This window comes from Aulonocara stuartgranti (assembly GCF_965226115.1).
Source record: "Aulonocara stuartgranti genome assembly, chromosome: 19".
Classification (NCBI taxonomy): Eukaryota; Metazoa; Chordata; class Actinopteri; order Cichliformes; family Cichlidae; genus Aulonocara; species Aulonocara stuartgranti.
The window spans coordinates 6,890,406-6,914,951 of NC_138955.1; the positions used below are offsets into that span (position 1 = coordinate 6,890,406).

General features: G+C 41.5%; 1 protein-coding gene across 5 annotated transcripts in view; it reads left to right on the plus strand.

Annotated features, from left to right (window-relative positions):
• The window catches only part of luzp1 (leucine zipper protein 1), a 56,709-nt gene that overhangs the window by 25,954 nt on the left and 6,209 nt on the right, over positions 1-24,546 (plus strand). For all 5 annotated transcript variants that reach the window (XM_082516387.1, XM_082516384.1, XM_082516385.1 and 2 more), the window contains 5 exons: positions 14,745-15,097; positions 15,215-17,441; positions 18,198-18,781; positions 18,866-18,985; positions 24,070-24,339. In XM_082516387.1, coding sequence (XP_082372513.1) covers positions 14,966-15,097; positions 15,215-17,441; positions 18,198-18,781; positions 18,866-18,985; positions 24,070-24,303 — 3,297 coding nt within the window. In that variant the 5' untranslated portion in view covers positions 14,745-14,965 and the 3' untranslated portion in view covers positions 24,304-24,339. The remainder of the gene's footprint in view (positions 1-14,744; positions 15,098-15,214; positions 17,442-18,197; positions 18,782-18,865; positions 18,986-24,069; positions 24,340-24,546) is intronic.

Sequence of the window (24,546 nt, forward strand, 5' to 3'; positions counted from 1 at the left end):
TGGGTGTGTGTGGGTGTCTGCGTTCTTACGTCAGATTAGTCAGCAGACAGTGTGTATCACTGTCTTATCACATCTCCTCTGCTGTCTGCTCCCACAAGTGTATAAGGTCAATATGTGGCCAGGGCATGTTCTGTGTGTCTAAACCGAGCTGCCATTAAACATGTTTATTATTCTGAATGGAAATCCTAAAACTGACCATTAAAACCAACATTAAAACAGGAAACTCTGAAGGCACTTCCCCATCCTATTAACATCTCTCACTTACAGGAGCATGATTCTTTTAATTTATGAATGATTTATGCTTTGCACTCAGTTTAGTTTATCATTTGTTTTTGTTTTTTTCCTTGATGTACTTTTGCAATCTGCAGTCACACGCTGCTCTTAGTTAGAGCGAGACGATCTGTAAGTACCGCATCATCCCACGGGGACGCACATCTCCTCTGAAACACATCATCATTTTACCTTCTGCTACATCTCCTCTTCTCCCTCTTTCTCTCCCCTCTTCCTGCAGCCACTGCTGCATTCCTGCTGCAGTAATCCACTCTGTCATCTACCTGCTCTGCATTCTATACAGTCATTCCCCTTGTTTCTCTCCCTCTCTCTCATCTTAATCTGCTTTTTCTCTGTCGCTCTCTGTCATTGCTTCTCTTCCATTATTGCACACGTTTCACTCTGCACATTTATTTCGTCTGAGCTCCTCTGCTGTGTCTCTTCTCCCTGTGTCTTTCTTTTTCTTCTTTCTCCCCCTTCTCATCACAGAGCCACTGAGGTCTCCATTCAGCCGCAGCGGGCTTCTAATGCCAAGGCTCAGGCTGATGAAGCACTGCCAAGCTCTGCCAAGCAAACTCTGTGTGTGCGCGCCCTGTGTTAGGATGGGAAAACGGTGAATGAACAGGATGCGGAGCAGAAGGTGGAACGGCTGTATGTTAAGAGCTATTGATGTGTCTGAATGAATTGACCGTGATTGTCTATTAGCTACCGCGAGGCTTACGCTCAGAAAATTTCCAATTCATAATCGCAGGAGACTTTGAGGATCAGCTGTCATTTCCCCCTCTTGTCAGTGCAAGGGGAAGGACACAGAAGTGCAGCAGGAAAGCAGGGGTAATACAGTGAAGGTGAAGGGAAGGAAATTGAAGGAAAGCAGTGACAGAAATGGGCGACTGGGGTGGGACATTTAGAGGTCACATGAAAGCAGATGATGGTAGCAGAGACTGATGACAAAGGAGAACAATAGCTGGGGTGATGAAAGAAAATGATGTATAGTAATCAATTATTATTGATGTCCTTGGCCTTTTTGGAGAAAGGACAATTGCTGCCTCTGTAGATTAGTTCTATTCATATAATTTCTTCATTAGTTTCATTAGTAATTGTCAATCACTTTGAGATCAATTCATGATTTCTTTATTGTGTAATTCCTTTATGTGAGTGTTTACACCACAAATCTTAAATGGAAATGCATTTTTGTGGCCCTCCCTGTAACACGTGGTGCAGAGTTACACGTTGCTCAGTTTGTCTAAAGACACTTTCCTCCCAGTGACACTGCAGAGCATTAAGTGCTATGTAAATATTTAAGTGTGTGAGCAAGGGAGGGCACGAGACCAGTCTGTGCCGAAACCAGTAAGAGTTAATATGGTTGACTAATTATCTCTTGTACTTCAGCATAAACATAAATTACTGGTATTTAAAATGTTAACAATGTGTTTTGCTGATAGGACACAGACTGTGTTGAGACATCCTCAGAAATGAATTAGTAAGGTTGATTTCTGTTCATCTGGACGCAACGTTTTCAGTGGGAGAAACGTTTCATCACCATTCTGATTCCTTCAGTCACAGCAGACTTCAGGTTTCCTCAGCCTTATGAACAGTACAGCTGCATAACAATCAAAACCAGCAGCACTGCATAACACTGAGCCACGAGATCAGTTTCATAATCATTGATAAGCAAATTGTTTTGACCCTTAATCAGCGGCCATGAGTGCTGTTTTCAGAGACTTGGGGAGAGGCTGCAATCACGCGATGGTCCGATAGTGAAAAGTGTGCTGATCCTTTGTGTCCGGAGGGGCAGAACAACCAAGACATGCATCTCAGTGGCTTACCAACCCCAAGGAATGGGTCCCTTGGTACTAACAGAGCAACAGTAAATGAATTTAAGTGCCAATAGGTAGAGCTGGGCGATATGAGATTTTTTCATATCACGATATGTTTTTTTCATTTCAGTCGATAACGATATCTATCACGATATAAGCCAAATAACTATATTTGTAAGATTTAAATGTGCCGTTGCTCACAAGTAAAATGTGAAATAATCAGCAGCTTGTTTTGATTTAAATATTTATTTCTCATAATAAGTTCAACAGGGTAGATGTACTTAAGGAACATGAGACTTTTTCAGATAAATAAAGGCAAATATTGCAAACTACACAAAAGGCAGCCGCTAAAGCGTTTAAGTTTCAAAATAGAACAAACGAAACAGACTAAATTGTCAAATCCACTTAGAAACAAAATATTAATTCTAAAAATAAATCTTAGTTTGTTTTACAGAAGAACAGACAAAACTGACTAACTTTTGTCAATATCAAATAAACTGAGAACTAAAAGGAAATTCTCAATCTCTCCTTGTTGTATAGCTGAGCTTTTCAAACAGTTTTAACAGTTACTTTAGTCTGACAAAAGCCGAATGACGAATTAGTGCTTCCATTCAGAGACTGAGGCTATGTCCACACGTACACGTACACGTGTGGAAAATCTCAGTTTTTGAAAACGGAGATTTTCCGTTTTCGTTTTAAAAAATAATCCCGTCCACACATAAAGGCAGAAATGAAGGAAAACGCTGCTATGAACATGCCAAAGCAGCAGGTGGCGCTAGATTCCTAACCGTGCAGAAATGTTGGCCAATCAGAAGTCTAGAAGCCTCGGTGGGAAAAAGTAAACAAAGCTGGGGCATAGAAGCAGAACCGAGTCGTATGTGTGGAGGGACAGTAACTGTGTGTATATGTAAGCATTTAAACACTGCAGAGAGTAGAATTAACAGTAACAGTATTGTAGAAATTCATTTCACCGAAACAATAACGTGGCGCACAGTGTGACGCATGCACCAGTTTATTGTATTTCCAGACTTGTTTTCGGCACAATTTACAGTGCACGCTACTCTGTTTTTTGTCAGACTTGAAATAGCCGAAATGCCTTCACACTACGGAACTTCTATGGCTCTTCCGTTCGACAATCTCTCCGGCATTGGAACCATCATCTGTTTTCTCTTCGGTCACGCTCGGTTGATTTTTCTAGTAGGCACACTCATTTCCTCCATTACGCGCTGGCTCCATTACCCGCTGGCTGCTTCCCAAACAAACACACGTGCGGCTTGGCACTTGTGCTGTACGTAACAAGTCACGCGACGTGACGCTGCGGCTGTGATTGGTTCGGCTCTGCGCTACTTAATTTGGATTGGCTGACCTTTTTTTTTTTTTTTTTTTTTTTTTTCTTTTTTCTAAAAGAGGACAAGAGCGGCGAGGTCTATCGCGATAGCTTAATTTCTCTATCGAGTAAAAGTTATATCGCGATACATATCGTTATCGTTCTATCGCCCAGCTCTACCAATAGGATTGCAGGGAATTATACATCTGGGAAATTAAACAATCACTGGCTAAACGGATGAGCTACATTGTCAGACTGGACGCCTCAGTCTATTTACACCTACAGGCCAGTGGCCACTCTTTCAACTGATGAGGATTTGTACATGCTGGGCATGAAGGATTGCAGGTTTGCAGTTCATAGCCAATGTATGTGAGAAATGGAACGACCACTTGAACCCAGGAGCAAAGCCTAAGAGTACATCTTTACCTATTTACAATGCTGTGATTCCAGTCATTCCCCATTTTTCTGTGAAAAGTACTGATGGCCATTGGTAAATACTGATGACAATTTGCATCTCAATGATGTTGAAACTGAGCTTGTGGGTCATTGTTAGGAAATGGTGCTAGTTTCAGTCATTATGCAATTGTTCTGTTTTTAAGGTTAGGGAAACCTGTCAGCTGATACTCAAGAAGTCAGCCCAGCTGTCTCCAAACACAGTGGTAATGTGTATTTCAGAATAACACCACACAAGGATAGTATTTTAGATTTTGTAACATGTTCAGTTAAAGTTACTCAACCTTAATTCCAATCTTGATGTTGATCTTTTAAGTCATGAGTTAGTTGAGATTGTATCCTTCTTCTTCTTCTCTATGTGAAATAGAGCCTGATCGATATATATGCTCATTGCTGGTCTGCATATATAATGGATCATATATGAAGCAGACGAAAACAGAGTAATACAGAGCATACACCAAATAACACTGCTCGATTCTCCAAATGTTCAGTAAGCAGATGGATTCAGTTCTGTATCAGCAGACGAGGGAGAAAATACTTAAAACTTAAAGTCTAAATATGGAAAGAAGAAATGGTATTCATGACTCTAGCTCTCGCCTAACTTCTGCCTCCACTCATTCCTTTTCTGCATTGCTCACACTTGTTCACATAGTGTTGTCTCTTAACAAGTGTCATCATGTTGTGATGTTTTCACGTTCTCTTATCAGTGTTAAACGCTGACACAAACGCATTCCTTTAGCAGCAGTTCATCGTCACACACATCTTTGCGTATTCGCACACGCTCATTGCAGCATGAGGATTTTACCTGTGCGTGCTGAAATTGTTTGAACATCTGTTATTCTACCACAAAACTGCAGTTCAGCTCATTATAATCGAGGCTGATGCTTTAATGCTGCTATGACCTTTAGCCCCCTTGCTCTCAGGTCATGTATGCTATCAACCAACTGTGTGGATGACCCGTTGCAATTTAAATACTGAACAAACACCGAGAGAAAGTTGTGAAACTAAAGTGACTTGAGAACCGGAACTGATTTCAAAAAAGAGATTGAAAAAAGCACGAGAATAGGTTTGCCTATTAGATGTTTATTCATGCTATGCAAGCTTATTGAGAAAGCTCCTCTTTCTTTCTCTGTCTCTTTCTGTTCTCTAATCATCTAATCACAGCTTATACTAATTTCATAGTATGGTTTCACAGTGGCCAAAGTCTTCCCGTCACTTTACAAGTGGGACTTTCTAAGGTTTCATTTTCCTACGAGCGGCACACCCACACACCAATACAGACTGACCCATAAAATCTATTCCCTAATTCATTTCTGAGCATGTGGATTCCTATAATGGATTTCAGAATTAAAACATGCTGTTATTATCTTAATTAAAAGCTGTTAAATGTGTTACACAAAACTTCAGGAAAAAGTCGACAGCATGCTAACGTTTCAGACTGGTGGCCTTTGTGTGAGAGAGAATGGATATGTTGTTTTCAGTGCAGCAGTTTGGCGAGTATTTGATATTCACCATTTAAACTACATTATAGTGGTTTAATAGCACTGAATTAAATGAAAGGTGTATTATAACTGGATTTAAACACAGTTTATGACTCAGGTGTGCACAGCTCCGTTTCCATGTTTCTACGTTGTCGCTAGTTTAGTTTGGAGTCCGGCCTATATAGGATTTGTGGGACAGATATTGTCAGCAGTTGTTTTTATTATTATTATCATTATTTTGAAAACAGATTTATCGGCTGATTTGTTTCTTTAAGACACACGAGATGTAAATGCATTTCTTAAGATTTGTTATGTGTTATTTATTTACATTCTCCCCAACGCTGCTCACATCAACTAGTAGTTGTGTTTGTGGTGTTCTAGATGTTTGTGTTTCCAACAGTGACATTGTCAAATGCCCTCTGGTGGACAAACTATGTAACGTCAATGCTCATAACATGGCTGAAGGGTGTTTCTGCCATCTCTTCTTTACTTATTTTTATTTATGTCGTGTTTAATGGCTAATATCACAGACAAATCAGCAGCAGCAGAATCCACTCTCTTCATAACAATGCCTACTCCATAAAAGACACTGGATCACATAGGAGTGCTATTTGGAAGGGTTGGTGACCTCTGAACCCAAGCATGGAGGATAACATGCTAAGGGCATGATTCCTTAGAAGTAGGAAAATATTTCTCTGGAACTATGTGGCAACTCAAATTGGACATAAATTTTGACCAGAACATCAAAATGAAGGTTTTTCTAAGCTCGCCTTTGTCTGAAATACAAGTGTCCATACACACAGCTATTTACATATGTCAGTGATTTAAGGCACTTTCTAACTTTGGAAAAAATTAAGTATATGTTCTCTTCAGCTGGGTGTGTGTTTAATAGTGCTCGTGGCTATTGATCAATGGTCTTGATCAATGGTCATGACAATTTGCATATTAATGATCAAGGAACTGACCTCACAGCCCATTGTTCGTTCAGTGGGCTAGTTTCAGCTAACGTATCTCCCGCTGAAAATGCTACGTCCAGATGAACAGAATCAACTTTTTGGGATTTACTTACCTGGATGATTGAGCAAGACAAAGAAATATGTTGGGTTATACAGATGTCTATCAGAGTGTCTGAAAGTTAGTCTTTAGTATCAAAGGTCTTTCGTATCAAAGGACTTTACAAATCAAAAAGTTGGACTGGGAACAAGTATGCCACACTTTTTCTTCATAATAAGAATGTACCACGTGAGCAAAGTTTATAGAGTTGATAAGGATCTTAAGGATATTAGGCTCATTGACGAATAGGCAGGCTATGGATATGAGTTGATGCACACAAAGCAGTTAACTTTAATGCTCATTTTCTGAATGCTTTTTGTGAAGGACTAAATACTTTGAGCAATTCTTCAACATACTGAATCTGTTCTGAAGCTGAGACAGAAATGGGATCGAAACATCCTCAGTTTAGCTTTTCTGGATCATGGATCATGGATCACCCATGTGGACCTGCATGTGCCTGGCTAAAGCAGGTTAGCATGGTAAAAGCTGAAATGTTCAAAGCTATCTATCGCAGTTACCTCCTTTAGATTATAATGACAACATTCATCAGTTGGGGGTAGCGTTTTGCCAATGGGCGTTTTGAAATGTAACTTTTGATACTACTTTTTATAACTGTACCTCAATTTCCCCACCGACCTCTGCCTTTTTAGCAGGTCACCATCGAAAATAATGGCTTCTCCGGTTAAATAAAGGTTACATTGATTGTCTTGTGGCATAGTGTGGTATTGAAATGAAAGTACCACCCGGTTCAGCTTCAGTTGATATCCCTACAGCACATTACACAGTGGACATAAAGTCATACGAGTGGTTTCTTCTGCCGTTAGCTTGAGTTAAGAAGGTTACAGACTTTTTTTTTTTTTTTTTTATAAACACAATAATTTACAAAAAGTGCCTCCTGAAGATCATTCACGTAACGAGTGAACGGAAAATATATTTTTTGTTTTGATCTGATTATGATCAATTTATCAGGTCTGCGGTAAAGAGATCTTTTTTTTCCCCCCTGTTTTTATTCTTCCCCTCTAAAGAAAAACCGAGGTATGAACTGAAACCACATCCCAGAATTGAAGTATAAACTGACCAGTAGTTTTGGAGAAGCCAGTCGGCCAGTTGGCAGATGTATCATTGTGGCCTTTTTTTATTAGAAGCTGCCTGATCGGAGTAGGCCTGGTTCTTCTAATTTGTCAGCACTGACACTGATTTATAGCAAGTAAAGAGACAGCTCTGTTTTTAATATCCGTGTGCTCTTGGGGATCAAAGAATCCATGCATTTTTGAGATATTTTGTGTTTCTGTTGAACTAACTAGATTTAAGTTGCTCCAGATCTCCTTGGCTGCAGATCTGCCCGAGGACAAGTTAGCTACTGACTGGCTAGTATTTTCGGGTGCTGAGTTTTAAATAGAGCATCAAATATACTTCCCCTGCCTCTCTCCTTCTGTGTTGCAGCAACAGTGACTTGTGGATGTAATCCTGATTTCTGTTGGAAAACATGCTACAATTAACTGTTTGGCCATAAAGATTAGGAGCAGAGCCGAAAGAAAAAAGCTCTGGGAGCTTTGAGTTGAATTCAAAGGCACAGCTTCAATCAGGTCATAACCAGAGAAGCCAAAAATGTAGTACATGTTTGGAACAGCAATACTCTTCCAACGAGTCTGACAACTCCTCTTGCTTTTTTTCACTCACCCTGCCACATCTGTCTTACCCTCTCTTCCACCTCTTGTGGGCTTTCTCATCCACATCCTCCCTCTTTCCCCTCCCTCTCATCTTCTTATCATGCCCATCCTCACAAGTGTAGTGGTGGTTTAAGCCCCAGCAACAAGGCCCTTGATGTAGACAGGGGAGGGGAGGGGATAAGAGACCTAGAAATGGGTATGGGTTACTAGGCTCACAGGGAAGAGGATGGTTACTTTTCACCAAAGCTTTCAAGCTAAAACTGACGGACTGAGAAATGTGGGTCACAACCATAGACTGGTCACAAGCAGAACTTTTACTTATCTTAAGCATAACTTTTGACCACCTTTCAGCTGGACAGACCTGATACTGATACTCAGAAAAATACTCGATGCAATTTTTGATACCAAGGGGGATAAAATTAAGTAATGGGGGTTGATTAAACAAAGATTTGAACAACAATTGTCCATACAGATGTTATAGTTGCTACAGTGTTGTTTATTTTCTGGTTCTGTCTAGTTGCCAGTAAACTTTTCTCAGCTTCAATCTGGCGCTTTAACTGAAACATAACACTTTTTGCAAACAAATGATTGTGTTATTCTGTTAAAATAACAGTCTGTTGTGACTGATAGGATTTTCTGTTTAGCTTCAATATTAACATTATTGTTTTATTACTAGCCAAAGCCGCTGATGATGACCTAATAGATTTATTGTGGGTAACTGCTAATCGTTGCATGGCTAGCATTAATCTGTTTGCTGGCCACATTAACAGTTATGACAACGGTTTAATACTTCAGTCTTGTTGAAATGGGAGCTTTACTGACCTCTCGAAAGGCCTTATAAATGCCAGGGTGTGAGTCTTAAAGATGCTTCTAGTGTGATAGCATTTTTTATTATTATTAATTAGTAACAGACTATTAATTTTTCTAATTATCCTACTCTGTACACATGCAATCTATAGTACCTGCACTACTGGGGGACAAAAGTAATACCATCCCATTTTATGAATTTTGGTATCAAAAGGTAACATAAGTATCTGTTCTGGCGATATCGCTATAACCTTTTTATAGTGTGACAGATGGCAGATTATGCATTTTTAGACTTCTTCTGTCCTTTCCTTTTTTGTTGCTCTCCATCTAACTAACAAATGTTGGTTTTTCACACTATCCAAAGTCTGTGCAACTTGAAGTTGAAGTTAATTTTACATCTTAAGAAAAAATACATTTATACAGTTGCTGAGTAATTCCATCACCTACCAATCTTTGGAAGAATTAAAAAGAAAAACCTGACGTATCACCTTACCTTGTTTTAAGGGGATACAAAATCATCACTAAGATGTGTTTTAACATTGAGTGATGTTCTCCTGACATACAGACAGCATCTGCTTTGTCTTTATGGTTGTGGTTAACTGCCATGTCCCCTTACATAAACATATCTATTTTTCTACTAGAGACGACGTTCTCTTTACCCACTATTTCACCACATTTCAGTACTTATACTGTAAATTGCCATTTCACTCTGGCGCTTAAGGAAAAATCCAACTTGCTATTCCCATCCCACTTCAGCTTTTCCTATTGAACAAGCTACACCGACCTTAGCTCCTTATCCGTTTTTCTGCTGAAGAGCAACACTGCCTTTCACTTCTTTACCATTTTTCCAGAAGTGGTGCAACACTGAAAGGGTGAAAGAAATGGAGAAAAAGCAACATGACAGCACAGGAAACCAAACATTATGGGATGCCGGTTTTCTCTTTCTTGGAAAAACTGAAAAATGCAGGCCAAGCATCAGGTCTCTCCACCATCTTGTGGCTTCCACTCCTGCGCCAGCATCCTTCCACTGCAGTTGTCCTTTCACTCACTCACTGGACACACAAAATACACGATACATGTCACACATTTAAATATTCAAACTGGCAACAACCCCCCTACATGAAGATGTGGTTGAGGCATTTTGATTGGACTGGAGCCCTTCTTTAACTACCGTGTATGAGGCAGAGAAGCTTCAGGCCCATAAGTTCCAACCCAATGTCAAGTGCAACAGAGAGGTGATTTTTTTTTTTCTTTCTTTCCTTCCTTCTCTTTTTCATGGAGAGAACAGAATGTACTGAAGGCAGCAGGCAGGCAGGAAGAGAGTGGCTAAAGCCTTAATGATATGGTGTATGATTGTAACCTTGGAGTGTGTGCGTGCGTGTGTGTGTGCATGTGCGTGTGTGTGTGTGTGTGAGCACAGGCAGAGTGTGTGGACCTCCTCTACAAAGCTTTACTTCTGTATCCTTCTGCTGTTCTGTGACTCCTCAGAACAACAGTAGTCCTGGGAGGCCCCTCTGCTTTCACCTCTTCTTTTTCTCACCCTCTTCTCTCGTACGTCACTGTTCGGCCCTCCCATTGCATCTTCATTCGTCTGTTGAACTGGACTGATTCTTATTTTCTCTTCCTTGTTGCTCAGAAATTGATCATCATCAGATGCAGATGCAGCTTAGGCCTGCTGGGCTGCTGGGTTACTAATACGCTGGTGCGAACCTAGGCGAGGAAATAAATAGTTACTATAATTTTTACTATTGACAAATTTTTCCCTTTGTTCCCCTTGTGTAATATAAAAATTATGCTTTTTTTTTTTTTTTAGCTGTATTCCCTGCAGGTGGCTGAATTGTTAAGATAGAAGAAGCTGTTCAACTTCTTGCCATTTGATTGCAGAAATTGGCACATTTAATTCTGCAACTTACAGTTATGACGTTTCTTGCCCATTGAAGGCACAGGTTTAAAGCCTGTATTGGCTTTAAAAAAGAATGGTCTCTGCTACAGTTGTGCGTGCATTGTGTGTTGTTAATTCATGTGTATTGATAACAATGCCTTGACCATTTCACTTCCTGGTCAAATTCTTTGTCAGTTTACTTTGTTAAAACCTGACCAGTTTTCAGAATGGGGAAAAAAATGTCCTGTGTAGCTTCAGAGCTGTCAGAAAACATGCTGGCATTAAGAAAGGGAATTGATCAGCTTGTAGGTCTATGTTTACGGTGTTTCACTTGAATCCCATATACCCTGAGGGCTGAAGGTAACTGCCTACTTGAATTGATTGGTAATTCAGTCATGCCTTGGTATCAGTAACACTGTGACCTTGGGTTTTTACCTTCACATGTTCCTGGTTTATTATTCCTTGCTTTCCCAACAGCTATCCCCATTTCACCGGAACCACCTTCCATTCATTCTTGTCCGTTTTAACACTAACTCTCTGACTTCCCTTTATTTCTAAAGAACCTCAGTGACTTATTCAGATGGCGTTTACGGTACTCGCTGAACTCGTGTTGCAATCAACAGTTTCCGTGCCCTCATTTTTGTAACAACAGCAAAATAGAGCATGAAGGTCAAGTAGTGGACATCCTGTCCACGTTTCAGGGAAGTGGAAGAGGCCGGCATCATATAGCGACTGGTTGAGCGCTCTCCTCATATACAGTCCTATATCAGAATTGGGTCAGATAGTTGCAGGAGTTACCCAGGTTTATCATGTAGTCAGAACAATGCAACCATTGCAGAAGAAAATGAATGGGAGGAATGTGTTCAGAAACCAATGACTGAAATATCTGGTTACCAATTGTTCCGATTGACCTGATCATCTGAGCAGACGGGCTTTTAAATATACTCTCTGTGGCTGGGCCGTAATTTATAAACAGTGTTCAACTTAGGAATACACTTCTGCGAAAAGAAAGAAATGGCCAAGGACAGCTTGTCAGTGTCCCGGATAGGAGCAGACAAGGTAGCATGAGGGACTGCCAGTGCCCTGGTTAGTCCATCATTAGGAATGTGTCTACATAAAATGGGTCAGTTTCACTGCCTCAAAGCTCCTGCCCCCATCTAGGTTTTCCATAATTGTCAAACAAAGCACAGAACAGGGGAATGAAACTTGGAGCTGAGTTCAGAATACCTCAGCAGCCCCACTCCTGCCCTACTTCCTTCCCTCTTTATCCTCCCTTTAGCATGTTTTCATGTTCTTGGCTGTACAGAATATCCTACTGACTTATGAGTAGCCAGTTGTGGAAAAACAAAGGAATATAGAGACATAAATGGAGTTTTAAAAGTGCTTATCTGATCTGGATCTTGGATTGCAAAAGAAGGAATGCATGGTCTTTAACTAAATACTGCTTGGATTCTTCTTTTTCATTCATTCATACAGTAATTTCTTTAGTGCTCATTTTTGGCTTCCCCTCTCTTCCTCATCTTGTTTCTGCTCTCCGCCTTTCACCCACTAGCCTTTTCTTTCCCTCTTGTCTTGTCCTGAACATGGATAATGAGGCCCCAGGCCTGCCATAAGTGAATCATGTATGTTGATTGGTTTGGCAGAAGCAGGCCCTTGCCAGAGTCACTTTGCACGCACTGCCACCCCTTGAAAGCGTTCTGTTGGCCGTGCTGGTGTGCGTGTTAGAGAGAGATGAAGGGGAGACATGAGGGAGAGAGGGAGGTAGAGAACTGGCAACGAAATAAAGAGTGAATGAGAGGAGAGCTAGGCAGCCTGCCAAGACAGGAGTGTCTGGATCTAACAAAACACATTTATTAAGCAGGACAGGAGCTGCTTTTCGGGACCAGATTTGGACACTAAGTCAGGATTTGGGATTATGTTAAAGATAAAGTTAAAGATAAAATTATTTTTAAAAAAAAATAAATAAATGTGTTGGATTGTTGGTCATGATCATAGGATCACCAAACTGGTCATATCTACCTAGTTTTGCTGTCTAGAGCCTGAGGCGCAGAGTGTCATTTACTGGACTTCTTGTTTTTAGCTAGGTTTATCTTTCCTGCTTTGTGCTGAAGTCTACAGAGTTGTCTTGAACCTAAATATTTTTGTCAGAGTGTCTGCTCTGTTTTTAATAGATCGATGGGAATTTCTCTGTAATTTTACTCTGCTGGAAGGGGATCAGTCGGGACAGCTTTGGAATAGAGCGACTAGCTCTAGACAAGAGAGATAAATTGGTCTACAGCTCACTTAACAAGCCACAGCTGAGTAATGTCAGTGCATCAAAAGTGACTTATAGAGTAAGGTGTTTTGGCATTCAAATAGACAGCTAGGCAAGCAGTTTTCGCTCCAAATTCTTCCATTTGTCTTCCTTCATACTAAGCCCATGTTCTTTATTTCCTCAGTGTCTTACACTCCAGAGAGAAGATTACCAAACCACTAGACCTCATGAAAGTGAAAAATAATTAAAACCCTACAGCCAAAGCCTTTGAGTCCACATTGTGCTTTGTCATTAAGTAATTTTTGCTATACTGACTTTCAAAGCTTACTGCTTTAGTTTATGTTCAACAAGACATTTTATGAACTGCGGGCTGAGCGGTTTGGGTTTTTTACACCATCTGAAACTATAGAAAATATATTATTCTGTCTTGGCGCAAACCACTACGACATGTTTTACCATACTGTATACCATCCACATACGTGGTTCAAAGAGGTGAAATATGTTTGGTGAATTTACTGCACCGGTTGATGTTTTGCAGCAGTAAAAGTTATCTGCTTCAAAAGCAAACTGCAGTAGTCTTTTTATGTAGTGGTGTGTAGCTTCAGACGGGCTGCCTGAGCTGAATGTGGGGTAAGGAAGAGAGACTGCTGATTGTCAGGGGATTAATAAATGATGATGTTGTGCCCTGCCCTTAGGTCGATTTTCTTTTTTCTTTTTGCCCTGGTCAGAATCATTGGGGGGAAGGGACGTAATAGGGTCTAGAAGCACAAGCAGGAGAACTCACTGCTTGAGTCATGATTGACTTAAGTGTGTTGACAGTTAGATTAACCAAGACTCTGCCTACAGTCAGACTGTAATGTGCTAATATTCTGTGTTCTCATCGCACTGAGCCATGCTGAGCTTGCAGTTAGGACTCCCACTCTATTTTTACATCTTTGTACTAACAACAGAAAGGCAAAGTGATGTAAATATCCCTATTGGCAAGAATTACATTATTTTTTAATTGTCTAATCTGCACTTATGTTGGAGATAATCAAAACCTCCTTGTCATAGTGTTCTCTTTTTAATCGTTACTGTCTGAATGGACTATGAATGGTGTAGTGTTGAGACAGACCGGTAATGTAGTGGAGGACGCTGGTGTTATTGAGATATGCCACTGTCAGCAAAAGCAAGCAGGCAAGAATCGATATACGGTAGGATCAAGAGCAGGGACTCAGCATTGTTTGTGTGGGTGTGGGAGCATGTGGAGATGTACTAAAAACCTTGTCATCCACTCACATCCTTTAAATTATGGGCAAGATGAACTGTATGGTAGTTTAGTGGCAAAAGGGAAGGGAGGCATAGTTATGGATTATGTTTGATTATCAAAGTAAGGAAGTGTATTTTTGACACAATTTTTCAAATATGAAAAGATCAGCTGACTTTATGGTTATTCAGAAAAAAACAATTTCTCATTATGTTGCACAGTTGTTATATCGACCTGTAAGTAAGTGTGTGTGTGTGTGTGTGTGTGTGTGTGTGTGTGTGTGTGTGTGTGTGTGTGTGTAATACATGACTTGTGTGTGGCCTGTCCTTATATGGTCTCCATGTGCGTGTGGCACAGGGTTCAGTGAGCTAATTTCTATGTTCTCTGACTTACTTCCTGTACTTACTGTGTTACTTTTGAGAATACAAATGGTTGTCATTGTGAAATTAGAGATGACTAAGTGTTCTCTCTGTGCCTCCTACAGATGAGATTTGTCTGCTGAAAACCACTGAGGGAATTTTGAAGTCTTAAAGAGACGGTGGCAAAACGAATCAGAACAGCCTAACAAGAAAAAGGAGCTTTTCCTTGACAGCCTAAAGAACTTGGTAGCACAACGGCACAGATGTGGACTCCCCAAGAGATTTTCATCAGATAATCTGGACAACATAGAAACTTGGTCGATACAATAGAAAGAAATCTGGAACCATGTCAGATCATAAAGACATGACCCATCGCCACCTGAAGCACAAGCTGCAGAGTCTTGGCCGAAGACTTGATGAACTGGAAGAAGCAACAAACAAGCTACAGAAGTCTGAGGATGAGCTTCTTGACCTACAGGTAAGTTGTTGTGACAGTGTGTGGAGGGTTGTGTGTGTTTGTGCATCTCAAAAGAATGACTGAAGTGAAAAAGAAACGCAGTACATGAAAAGAACTGTTGTACTCTCTCCTCTGCAGGACAAGATTATCCAGGCAGAGGGAAGTAACTCGTCCCTGCTTGGTGATGTGGAAGCCCTGAGAAAACGTCTCTTGAAGATCCAGGGGAAAGATGAGGAGGTACGTAAAGCTGAGGATCTTTGCCGCACAGTAAGAGAGAAACTGGAAGAGGAGGAAAACCTTACGAAAGAGCTAAAGGCAGAAATAGAACGTCTTCAGCGACGGATGGCTGAACTCGAGAAACTGGAAGAAGCTTTTGGGAAAAGCAAGTCTGACTGCAGCCAGCTTTGCCTTAGCCTCAATGAGGAGAAGAACTTAACCAAGAAGCTCTCATCTGAGTTGGAGACACTAAAAGCCCGTTTGAAAGAGGTGGAGGGGTCTGAGACAAAGCTGGAGAGAACGGAGCAGGCCTTGGCTATGGAGCTTGAAAAGCTCAAGGGATTCACCCAAACCTTTGTGAATGAGCGTAAGAGGCTGCTAGAGAAACAAAGAGAGGATGAGAAGACCATTCTGAAATTGGAAGAAAAGCTGGCGCACCAGAAGAATCGCTTTGGCATGTCAACGGATTCTGGCAGAGCAGATTTCATGAGCTCAAGAATTGAAGATGAGCTAACATCCACAGCACTCTTAACAAGTAAGCTGGCTGGACAGAAGAAGAGCCATGACTACTCAAAGCTGTCTGAGAATGAGAAAAACAGCGGTCTTGAAGGCTCGCAGGAGGACAACAAAGTAAAGGAGTTGACACAGGAGGTAGAACGACTGAAGAACCGCCTTAAGCAGTTGGAGATTGTGGAAGAGGATTTGAAGAACTCTGAGTCAAAAAATGGTGAGCTTCACGAAAAGTTCCAGATAGAAAGGGACCGAGTTCGAAAGTTAAATGAGCAGGTGGAACACCTCAGGATGCAACTGTGTGGAAAAGGCGGAATCAGAGGAAATGGAATTGGTAACTTGGATAAACACGGCAATGGAAGCAGCACTGCTAAGGTAATTGAAAATGGCAAAGTTGAAAATGAAGAGACTATCCTGAAGGAAGGGTTTAGACAAGAAAAGCCTAAATATAGAAGTGCAGCAACTGTCCCAGAGCCAAGTTCCCCAAAACATAGGAACAGAGATTTATCTCCTCAGCATAAATCTTGGAACAAAGATTTCAGCAACTCTGAGAAGGGTTCTCCCAAGTCAGTGAGAAGAGCCCTGAGTCCTGCCCAAAAGAGAAGGACACCCAGAACTACAACTACCACAAATTCATCTGATAATGGAATACGAGATACAGTGCGAGGAGCTGAGGAAAAGCCAAGAGGAGCCACATACAGCTCTGTGAATACAACTTCTAGTGATACCAAGAAGGTGTCCGTCCTTAGTCGATACCCTCCAGCAGCTAATGACCAGAAGCCACTAAGGACAGCTCACAAGCATACGGATGACATCAAGAAGAGCAGAGAAAAGTTCTCAAAACTGTACGTAGGTAGTGACAGTGAATCTAACAGCTCTGATGTCGTGCCTGACAGTACCTCCAGTACCATGAACAGCATCTCTGCTCTAGAGAAGGAAACGGTGCCTGTGTCCGAGCAGGAATCAACAGACCAGATTCAGGAATCTGTATCTTCTTCTATTTCTACTATATCCAAAGCCAATGGCTCATACACAGCCTGCAAATCTCACATCAATCCCTTGCTGCCCAATGACCACGGGTCAGAGGGTCATTCTTCTGCCTCAGAAACAGAATCTACTGGATCAAGGCCATCTGAGCTGGACCCTACAGCTGAAGCAGCTGAGGCAACTAGCACAGCTGTAAGCAGTAGGACTGTAACCTCCAGGTATTCTAGATACCCTCAAGTCCAGGACTCTCATTCAGAGGGTTCCTCCTCCAGGAGCTCTTTTGATGAGGAGCTGCACAGCCGGTCACAGGGAGCTGAGGGAGGTCACCAGGGATCCATGCATACTCCAGCAGGGATTGAAATCCAACGAGTATGCAGTCCTAGAGAGGCACTGAGGTCAAGAGCTGTGATCAAGCCTGCTATTGTGGAAATTGACAGAAAGGAAGTAATGATTTCAGAACCCTTGCCTACAAATGGGAAACCCAAGATCTCGACCAAACCAATAGTGACTACTACTAATAAAATCACCAGTAGTATAACCATCTACCCAAATGATCCAAGCTCTTCCAGAACCAGCAGTCGCAGCAGCAGTGTGTCCAGTGAACCTGCACCTATTAAAGGACGCCACACATCTACCAGTAACATCGTTATAGGTACGTGTCAACAATTTAGAATGATCTAGTTAAACTTATACTGCATTTTTCAGGACAGGATCTAGATACTAATTCTAAATAGTACAGTAAAGACAACATTTTTATTTGTTGTCACGTGAAACCTTCTAATTAGTGCTCACAACTTGCAGCACTCACAAAACTGTAGCACACCTTTTGGACAGGCTGTTAGGGTAATTAAACCTGCTACAAGCCCCATTATTATATGTCCAGAAAGTGGTGCATGGTGAACACCTATCAGTCATCAGCATCTGCTTCCCCAACATTAAACCTCAGTAAAGGTTTTTTTGTAGCAGTCTGTAAATGTGCTTTTGTCTTCTATAGGATTGGGTGTTTTAATGTAATTAACCCCTAGTCATGTTGGCGGCAGAACCATCTGTCTCTCTGCAGAATGAAATTGTGTTCCCTGAGATGATCATCTTTATTCAGTTCAACTCAGAAAATCCCAACAATCCCCCCCCACCCCCTGAGCCTTGTGGCTCAGGGATAGGCAGCCACCTGCCTTGACTGGTTACAGATGAGGGGAAAGAAAAGAGAGCCTAGTGACATGGTAATATTTGCTAACAAGCATTAAACACAAACTTAAGCTGATAGGATGTTATTTGTTTTTGTCCTGAGCCAAACTGTTGGACCGAGATTAATTTTGCACCCCCCAAAAACTGATATTTTAAAGCACATGTCAACTTACTGTCAACTTGTTGCATCTGTATAAATGTATCATTTTATATATATTGCCAGGCCCAAACACTGATCATCATGGCAGTATTTCCGTCCCATATGAGATCTCCATACCCAAGAGTGAGATCACTTTGCGGCCATGCCAGGACCAGGACTGTGGGCCACACAGCCACAGTGATTCATCATCAAGGTCTAAACTCCACAACTCTTCCAGGGTGGAGACCACCACCAGCCACCTGTGCTGCCAGCGCAGCAACTTTAGCCTCCAGTCCCCGGACGTCACTTCCTCAGACTTCAACGACACAGAATCAGGATTTGAGAGCAGCAGCAGCACGACCACCGTCACCAGCTGGAGAAGCCAACGGCAAAGCCAACCGTCACACGAAGACAGTTTGCCAGATATGAAGAATGTGACCGTGAGAAGCCCCTGGAGGAACAAAAGCGCCATGTCTGTGGACGAGGGAAGTCGAGGAAGGAGTACGAGAGCAATGACAGATGGCGGGTCTGAAGATGAAACCGAAACTGCAACAACGTGGAGGGCTTACAGGGCAACCACCTTTGACACAGAGGACTCTGTAAACAGTGGAAACGGAGGCGGCGGAAATGCTGCAGCACAGAAGGGAGCCAAGCCGTCCCCTGCTGAGGTGGGGAAAGTTAATAAGTGTATATCAAAGTAATTTCACACACAAAGGAAAAAAATAATAGAGGGAATTTTCTCTTTGTCCCAGGTGTACATGCGTAAGATCTCTCAGTCTCCCCCTATGGAAACAGGAGGGTTGGGAAGGGCCATACCCCATGCACCCGTTACCTCTCAGTCCTGGAGCCGATCATATTCACAGCAGCCACCGGTAAGGAAAACTGACTTCAGGTTGTTAACACTTTCCTGTAGTAGATTCAGTTTTATAGGCTTTTGTTTTTATCAGATATGATATAAAACACGTGGCTATTGGATGCAACTTTATTTTCATTTTTGTTCTGCTTTGAAATATGCTTAATGTTCCTTGAGTCTGTTTTCTTGGTACATTTCTCAAGCATTTGTAAATTTAAAAAAATGAATTGGTGATACTCAATTAATAAAGTTGGTATTGCGCTTAGAGTATTGTTCTCTGCAAATAGTTTTAGCATGAAGATAAAGACTCCACACAAAGTGCAGCTGCAGGCCTTAGCTCCTGGTGTGTCCACTTTGCATTAGAGCTCAGCTGGTATTTTTCCCTGACGCCAGGCTCCGTGACTTCAAGCTTAGCACAGCAGTTCTGCAGGCCCCACTCCTGCTGCCCCAGTAAGCACAAAGAGAAAAGGGTGGGACAGAAAGTAGTAAGGATGGAAATGAAAAAGACCTCAACAGGGGGAAAAGTAGGTTAGAAAAACCTCAAGGAGAAGAAAATAGCTTTCTCCTATGTGAATGTTCTACCACATCAGTGAGAGACTCAGTTTGCTATTCTGGAAGACACCATGTAATAAGCAAAGGTGTCTGTTAAGGTCTGCGACTTTATTTTATGACTTTGTTTTGTACATAGTATGTTGTCACTGTTTATAAGAGCTTAATTTAAAAAATTTCAATTTAGGTGTGGCAGACTTTTCCACTGTTAGCACAATGTAATATGTGAGGCTATGTGGGCCATTGTGATTATATTGTGATATCATGTATGTGAGATCATAAAAAATGGAGTGTGAATATTTCACATGTATTTTGTATGTAGTGATGCTGCGATTTATAAATACATCGTCATGGATCGCTGTCATGCATGTTCAGTAACGTGTCAGGGGAAATCTGGGGTTTTGGGTCTTTCAGTACAGCTAACATGGCCTTGGAGCTATAATTGCCTGCAGGACTCCTCCCTAGTCATTATCATCAATGGGCTTAATGAAATCTACCCAACACTGAGCCCCAACCCCCAAATGCCCCCTTTCATCACTGATATTTAGCAGACTGGTAGAAAAAGTGTGAAGGGCCTTGCTCTTTTTCTTTATCATAAAACCCTGGCATTAACAAAATAACCTTGAGTTTTTTTGTTTTTTTTTAATGCTCCCATTATGCAGTGCCCACTCAGTGCCACTCGGCCTCGACCTTAGCTCTGCAATTTCACAACCACAACTACTTAAGATAAGCCTCCTGTCCCACATCACTGATGCTTTGTGGTCCGGGAACCCGGAACCATCGAACAAGTCCTGTCTTCGTTGTTTAAGATCGGCTGTGAACTGTTAAACCACCGTCCCCCTGTTCATTTTTTTGTCACTCGTGCACTTTTTAATTTTATTGTAGGAATTTCCCAAATCCACTGTGCGGTAGAACCTTGTTCATCATGACATTTCATGCATGAACTGGTCACTCGATTTGGATAGCAATTATGTGCAGAAATTACCCCAGTGCAATAAAAAATAAGTTTCTTCAAAAACAAAACTGGGCTTTGAAGCGTGTCTTGGAGCAAAGCCGATCATCTTTGGTTTGGATTTGTAGAATATTTCAGCGGTCTGAACTGCGTCCGTTCCCAAGAGGCTTGGATAAATACAGCTGTACTTAGGACAGTGGAAGGTTGGGATTAGTCTGTGTTTGCAGTGTCAGGGGTTGATAAAAGAGGGTTGTGTTATTACAAGGTTGCAGACGGAGCCGCTCTCAACATCATTAACTGACACCCCATCAGTTGTTATTCAGCTGGGTGGGCATCTGTGTTCCTCTTGATTCATCAAAGTTTGTTTTTGTTTGACATGTTTGCTCCTTGTAAAATTGTCTTTGAACCTTAAAATGATGAATGAAGAACATTTAAAAAAATCTAGTTTTTCTTCTAGAGATTTAAACATCAGATTGTTGTGACTATCTTTCATGCCCTGGTGATGGAAGGAGAGCAGACTGAAAATCAGCTTTCTGTGGACCAGTGAGGACATATTGGTCGATAGGCATTAAGGAGGAGAAAACACTCCCAATTCCTATAAGTACCCTCAGCACCCTGGGCAGACTGATAGCTTATTGATTAGCTTTCACTTTTGAACCTCATGTATAAATTATCTAGAGGTTATTTATAATAGAGACAGACAGACAGACATCTTTTCCTCCAGTGAAAGGTCATGGTCATATCTAGTTTATCTGAACCAACACTTTAGCAGCGTGACTAAACTATCAACTGCTTTGGCTTGTAGTGATGGCATTTATCGAGACTCATTCAATCTTTTATCCTTTTAGAGCTTCTACGATGTTCAAATTTGTGCAGTGGCATCAGTTACCCTTTGTACTACAAGTATGAGCAGATGGCTTGATGGTTAGCATTGCTGCTAACAATAAGCATGCTAGCAAGGAAAGCTGAGTCAAGTCTGTCCCGTAGTCAAGTCTGTCCCGTATTCAGTAAGTGAAAATAAAATAAACAATAAAAGGTGAATCAAATGGACCATTACGGCAAGGCTGGGATGGTCAATTTGGTAAAGTAAATCTGTTGGGCATCTTTCTTTGCCTTTAGACAACAATTCTGATGGCAAAAGAGCCAAACGGGACAGGCAAAAAAAAAAAAAAAAAGAAAAAGTTCTTTACCAATTTTAGTTAGTGCAAGAGAGTTTCCACCACTGTGCAGACTTTGACGTCGTCCATTTTGATGTGGCGAGCAATCAGCAGCCGTTGAATGGATGGAATGAAACGAGGGGTGAGGAGTCTTTTTCTGATGCTGTAATAATTTTCAGCGTAAAAGTCATCAGCCACCACTTCAAAACCTTGTACTCCCTCTTCGTCCACCCTCCGCCCGCGAACTTGTGCCGAGACTGCCGGTGCATTTTCCGCAGTCTGCGTCTCCCTCTTTGCTCATAAGAAAGAAGTTTCTATGAAGATTTAAGCTTTGTCAATTGCTAATTAGGACACAAGTTCTTGTTTTAAGTTTAGTTCGGGCATAGAGGGAACACCTTAGTTCTTAGAATTTTAGTAATTTAGTAATGATGTATGTCTTGATGTTTTTTGAAAAATAAAGTTTTGTTCATGCTTTCTCATCTATGTGGTGTTCCACATTTGACAGTCGGTCCTGCATGCTGCACAACAACATCCAATATTAAGAGAAGAAAAAAAAAAAAGCAAGGAAAGCTGTGTGTGTGCCACAGCTCCACAACACACGTTCACACATACACAGCCGCTTGCATTGCATTCCAAGCACACTTGATTTGAATTGCCTAACAGGCCGGCATTTAAATAGGGGTTGCTTGTTTTCTGTGGCAGTCACTCCACACCTTAGACTGCAAGAGCAGAATGTCTTTGTAGTACTTCCATCCCATTGTAGCAGTAGGAAACTTCAGCCTGCACTCGAATGAGCTGTGAATTTACGTTTGGCCAAGGAGCGAGGCACCAGAACATATTATACTGGCAGTAAAGTGTGGAGTCAAGAGTTGATCCACTGTTAACTGTCCTCCTGATTTTTAAAATCATTACCAGTGAGATTGTCGGAAGTTCCACCTCTTGTGAAACAAGTCATCAGCAAACAAGAAACCACAAACAGAAAAAGCTGATCTGGAAGAACTCGAATGCACTATTGTATTTATTTCACAAATCTGTTGGCCATTAGTTCATCAAAGAGCAAAATTCATCCTCAGACACACTTAGTCATATTTCAGTATTTTGGCCAAGATGCTCCTTCAGTTGGAAGCGCGGAGAGAAGCCATTCTCATGTCAGTGCCCCAGATAAAAGCTGAAGCAGGTTAAACAGCTATGCTGGCTTTGTTAAAAGGACATTCCTGGCCAGTTCTCCCTTGAAAATTTGATTAAATCTCGAGGGATTTACTGGGTGGGAAAAGGTGAAATAAATAAATAATCCTGAAAACGTAAAACTCACAAAAATACTGCAACATTTCCTGGTTTAGTCTGTACAAAAAGTGTAATTTGATGTGGACAAAGACTCCAGAAAAACCTGTTTCAACCTTCTTTTTTTTTTTTTAGTCTGGCTTCATATTTTTCATAGATATGTGAAACTTTAGACTATTTCCCAAAAGTCAAACTAATTTTCTTAATATCTTAGAGTATGTGGCTTGTTCATTTGACATATAAAAGCTGGTCAAAGAGCAGCACTTTTGTGCAATGTGTGTGTATTTGGGGGGTTTTGTTGCAGGTTTTATTTAACCAAGCATTATTTTAATTCCACTGCCATGTGTTGTACGGTACAAACCTCCCGTTGGGTGTAGGAGGAACTCTACATCCATTTCGAGGAAAGTTCGTGAAAACTCCCAGTCTTGGAGCATTAACTTACCATAGAAGGAGAATATGCCACTTGACGGTTTCCTCCCACAGTGACTGAAGCAGGAAGTGACCACACTGAGCACACCCACTTTGGCAGCCTTCACTGGTGACTGATTTCCTGTCTCCCCCAGGAGACTGTGAAAGGCAGACCAGCAGGGCTCCATTAAAGCCAATTAGCAAGAATGCTTTCTAAAACTGCACCAGAAGCCAACTCCAGCCCACCAAATGTCACTAATTATGGTGCTTTTTTAAAAACTGAAATTACAGGAGTGGGGTGCTGTTTCTGTGTGCTTTAAGAACTGCATCGTCATCCAACTCTCGCTTTCTTAGAGAAGGGTTACTGAGGTTATGAGAGAGGACGTGCCATTGTATCCACCACAAACTAGAAACTTGGGGTTTGTTTTCTAGTGAGCCCGCCAAATTATAAATCTCTCAGCTTGGGGTATGTTTGGGGTTTTTGGTTGGGGATTTTTCCCCTGGCAGAAATCCACATGGCAGACTTTACTTGTCGCACACCAGTTAACATTAACGGCATGTAGTCAATGCCCGCATAAGACAAAGGTCCGAGCAAGGCCCCACAAAATGCCCAGAGCTCCTATAGACAAACTCCAGAGTTTGGCATTAAATTTCAGCAAAGAAATCCAAATTATTCCTCTTAAACTTGGAAAAGCGCTTATTTCGGATGCCAGTTAATACAACAGCCAGTTTTTAAATGTAATTTCTTTCTTCCAGGCTTCTGATAACTTGGACCCCAGTCCAAACCCGAGTCACAGCCCAGCCTCTTGGAGACGACAGATACCCAGTAGTGATCTGGGGACCTCTTACGATCGGATAAGCAGGACACCTGGAGCCTCTAGAGGAGGGGAGCCCTGGTCCAGTCGGGGGCAAGGCTTAGGAGCCAGAGCTGAGGGGAGGAGCGGAGCAGGAGGCAGACCGTGGAGCCAGCGTCAGTCAGAGCAACATTAGACCAAGTGAGGAGCAGGATTGAAGCAAGTGGGGCAGGTAGGAGGTGGCTGGATTTTCTTTTCTTTTAACTCCTGATAGTTAATTAAAATATACAATTATTAATTACCCCTTTTGGAACAGCGTCTCATCTATAAAGGGGCTTTCTCCTTCTATTTATATATTATCGTCATAGCGACAGTGATGAAATCTTTGCACAAGGCAGTTTACAAACTGTGCTGCAGCAAAATTCTCAAGTTTAAATAT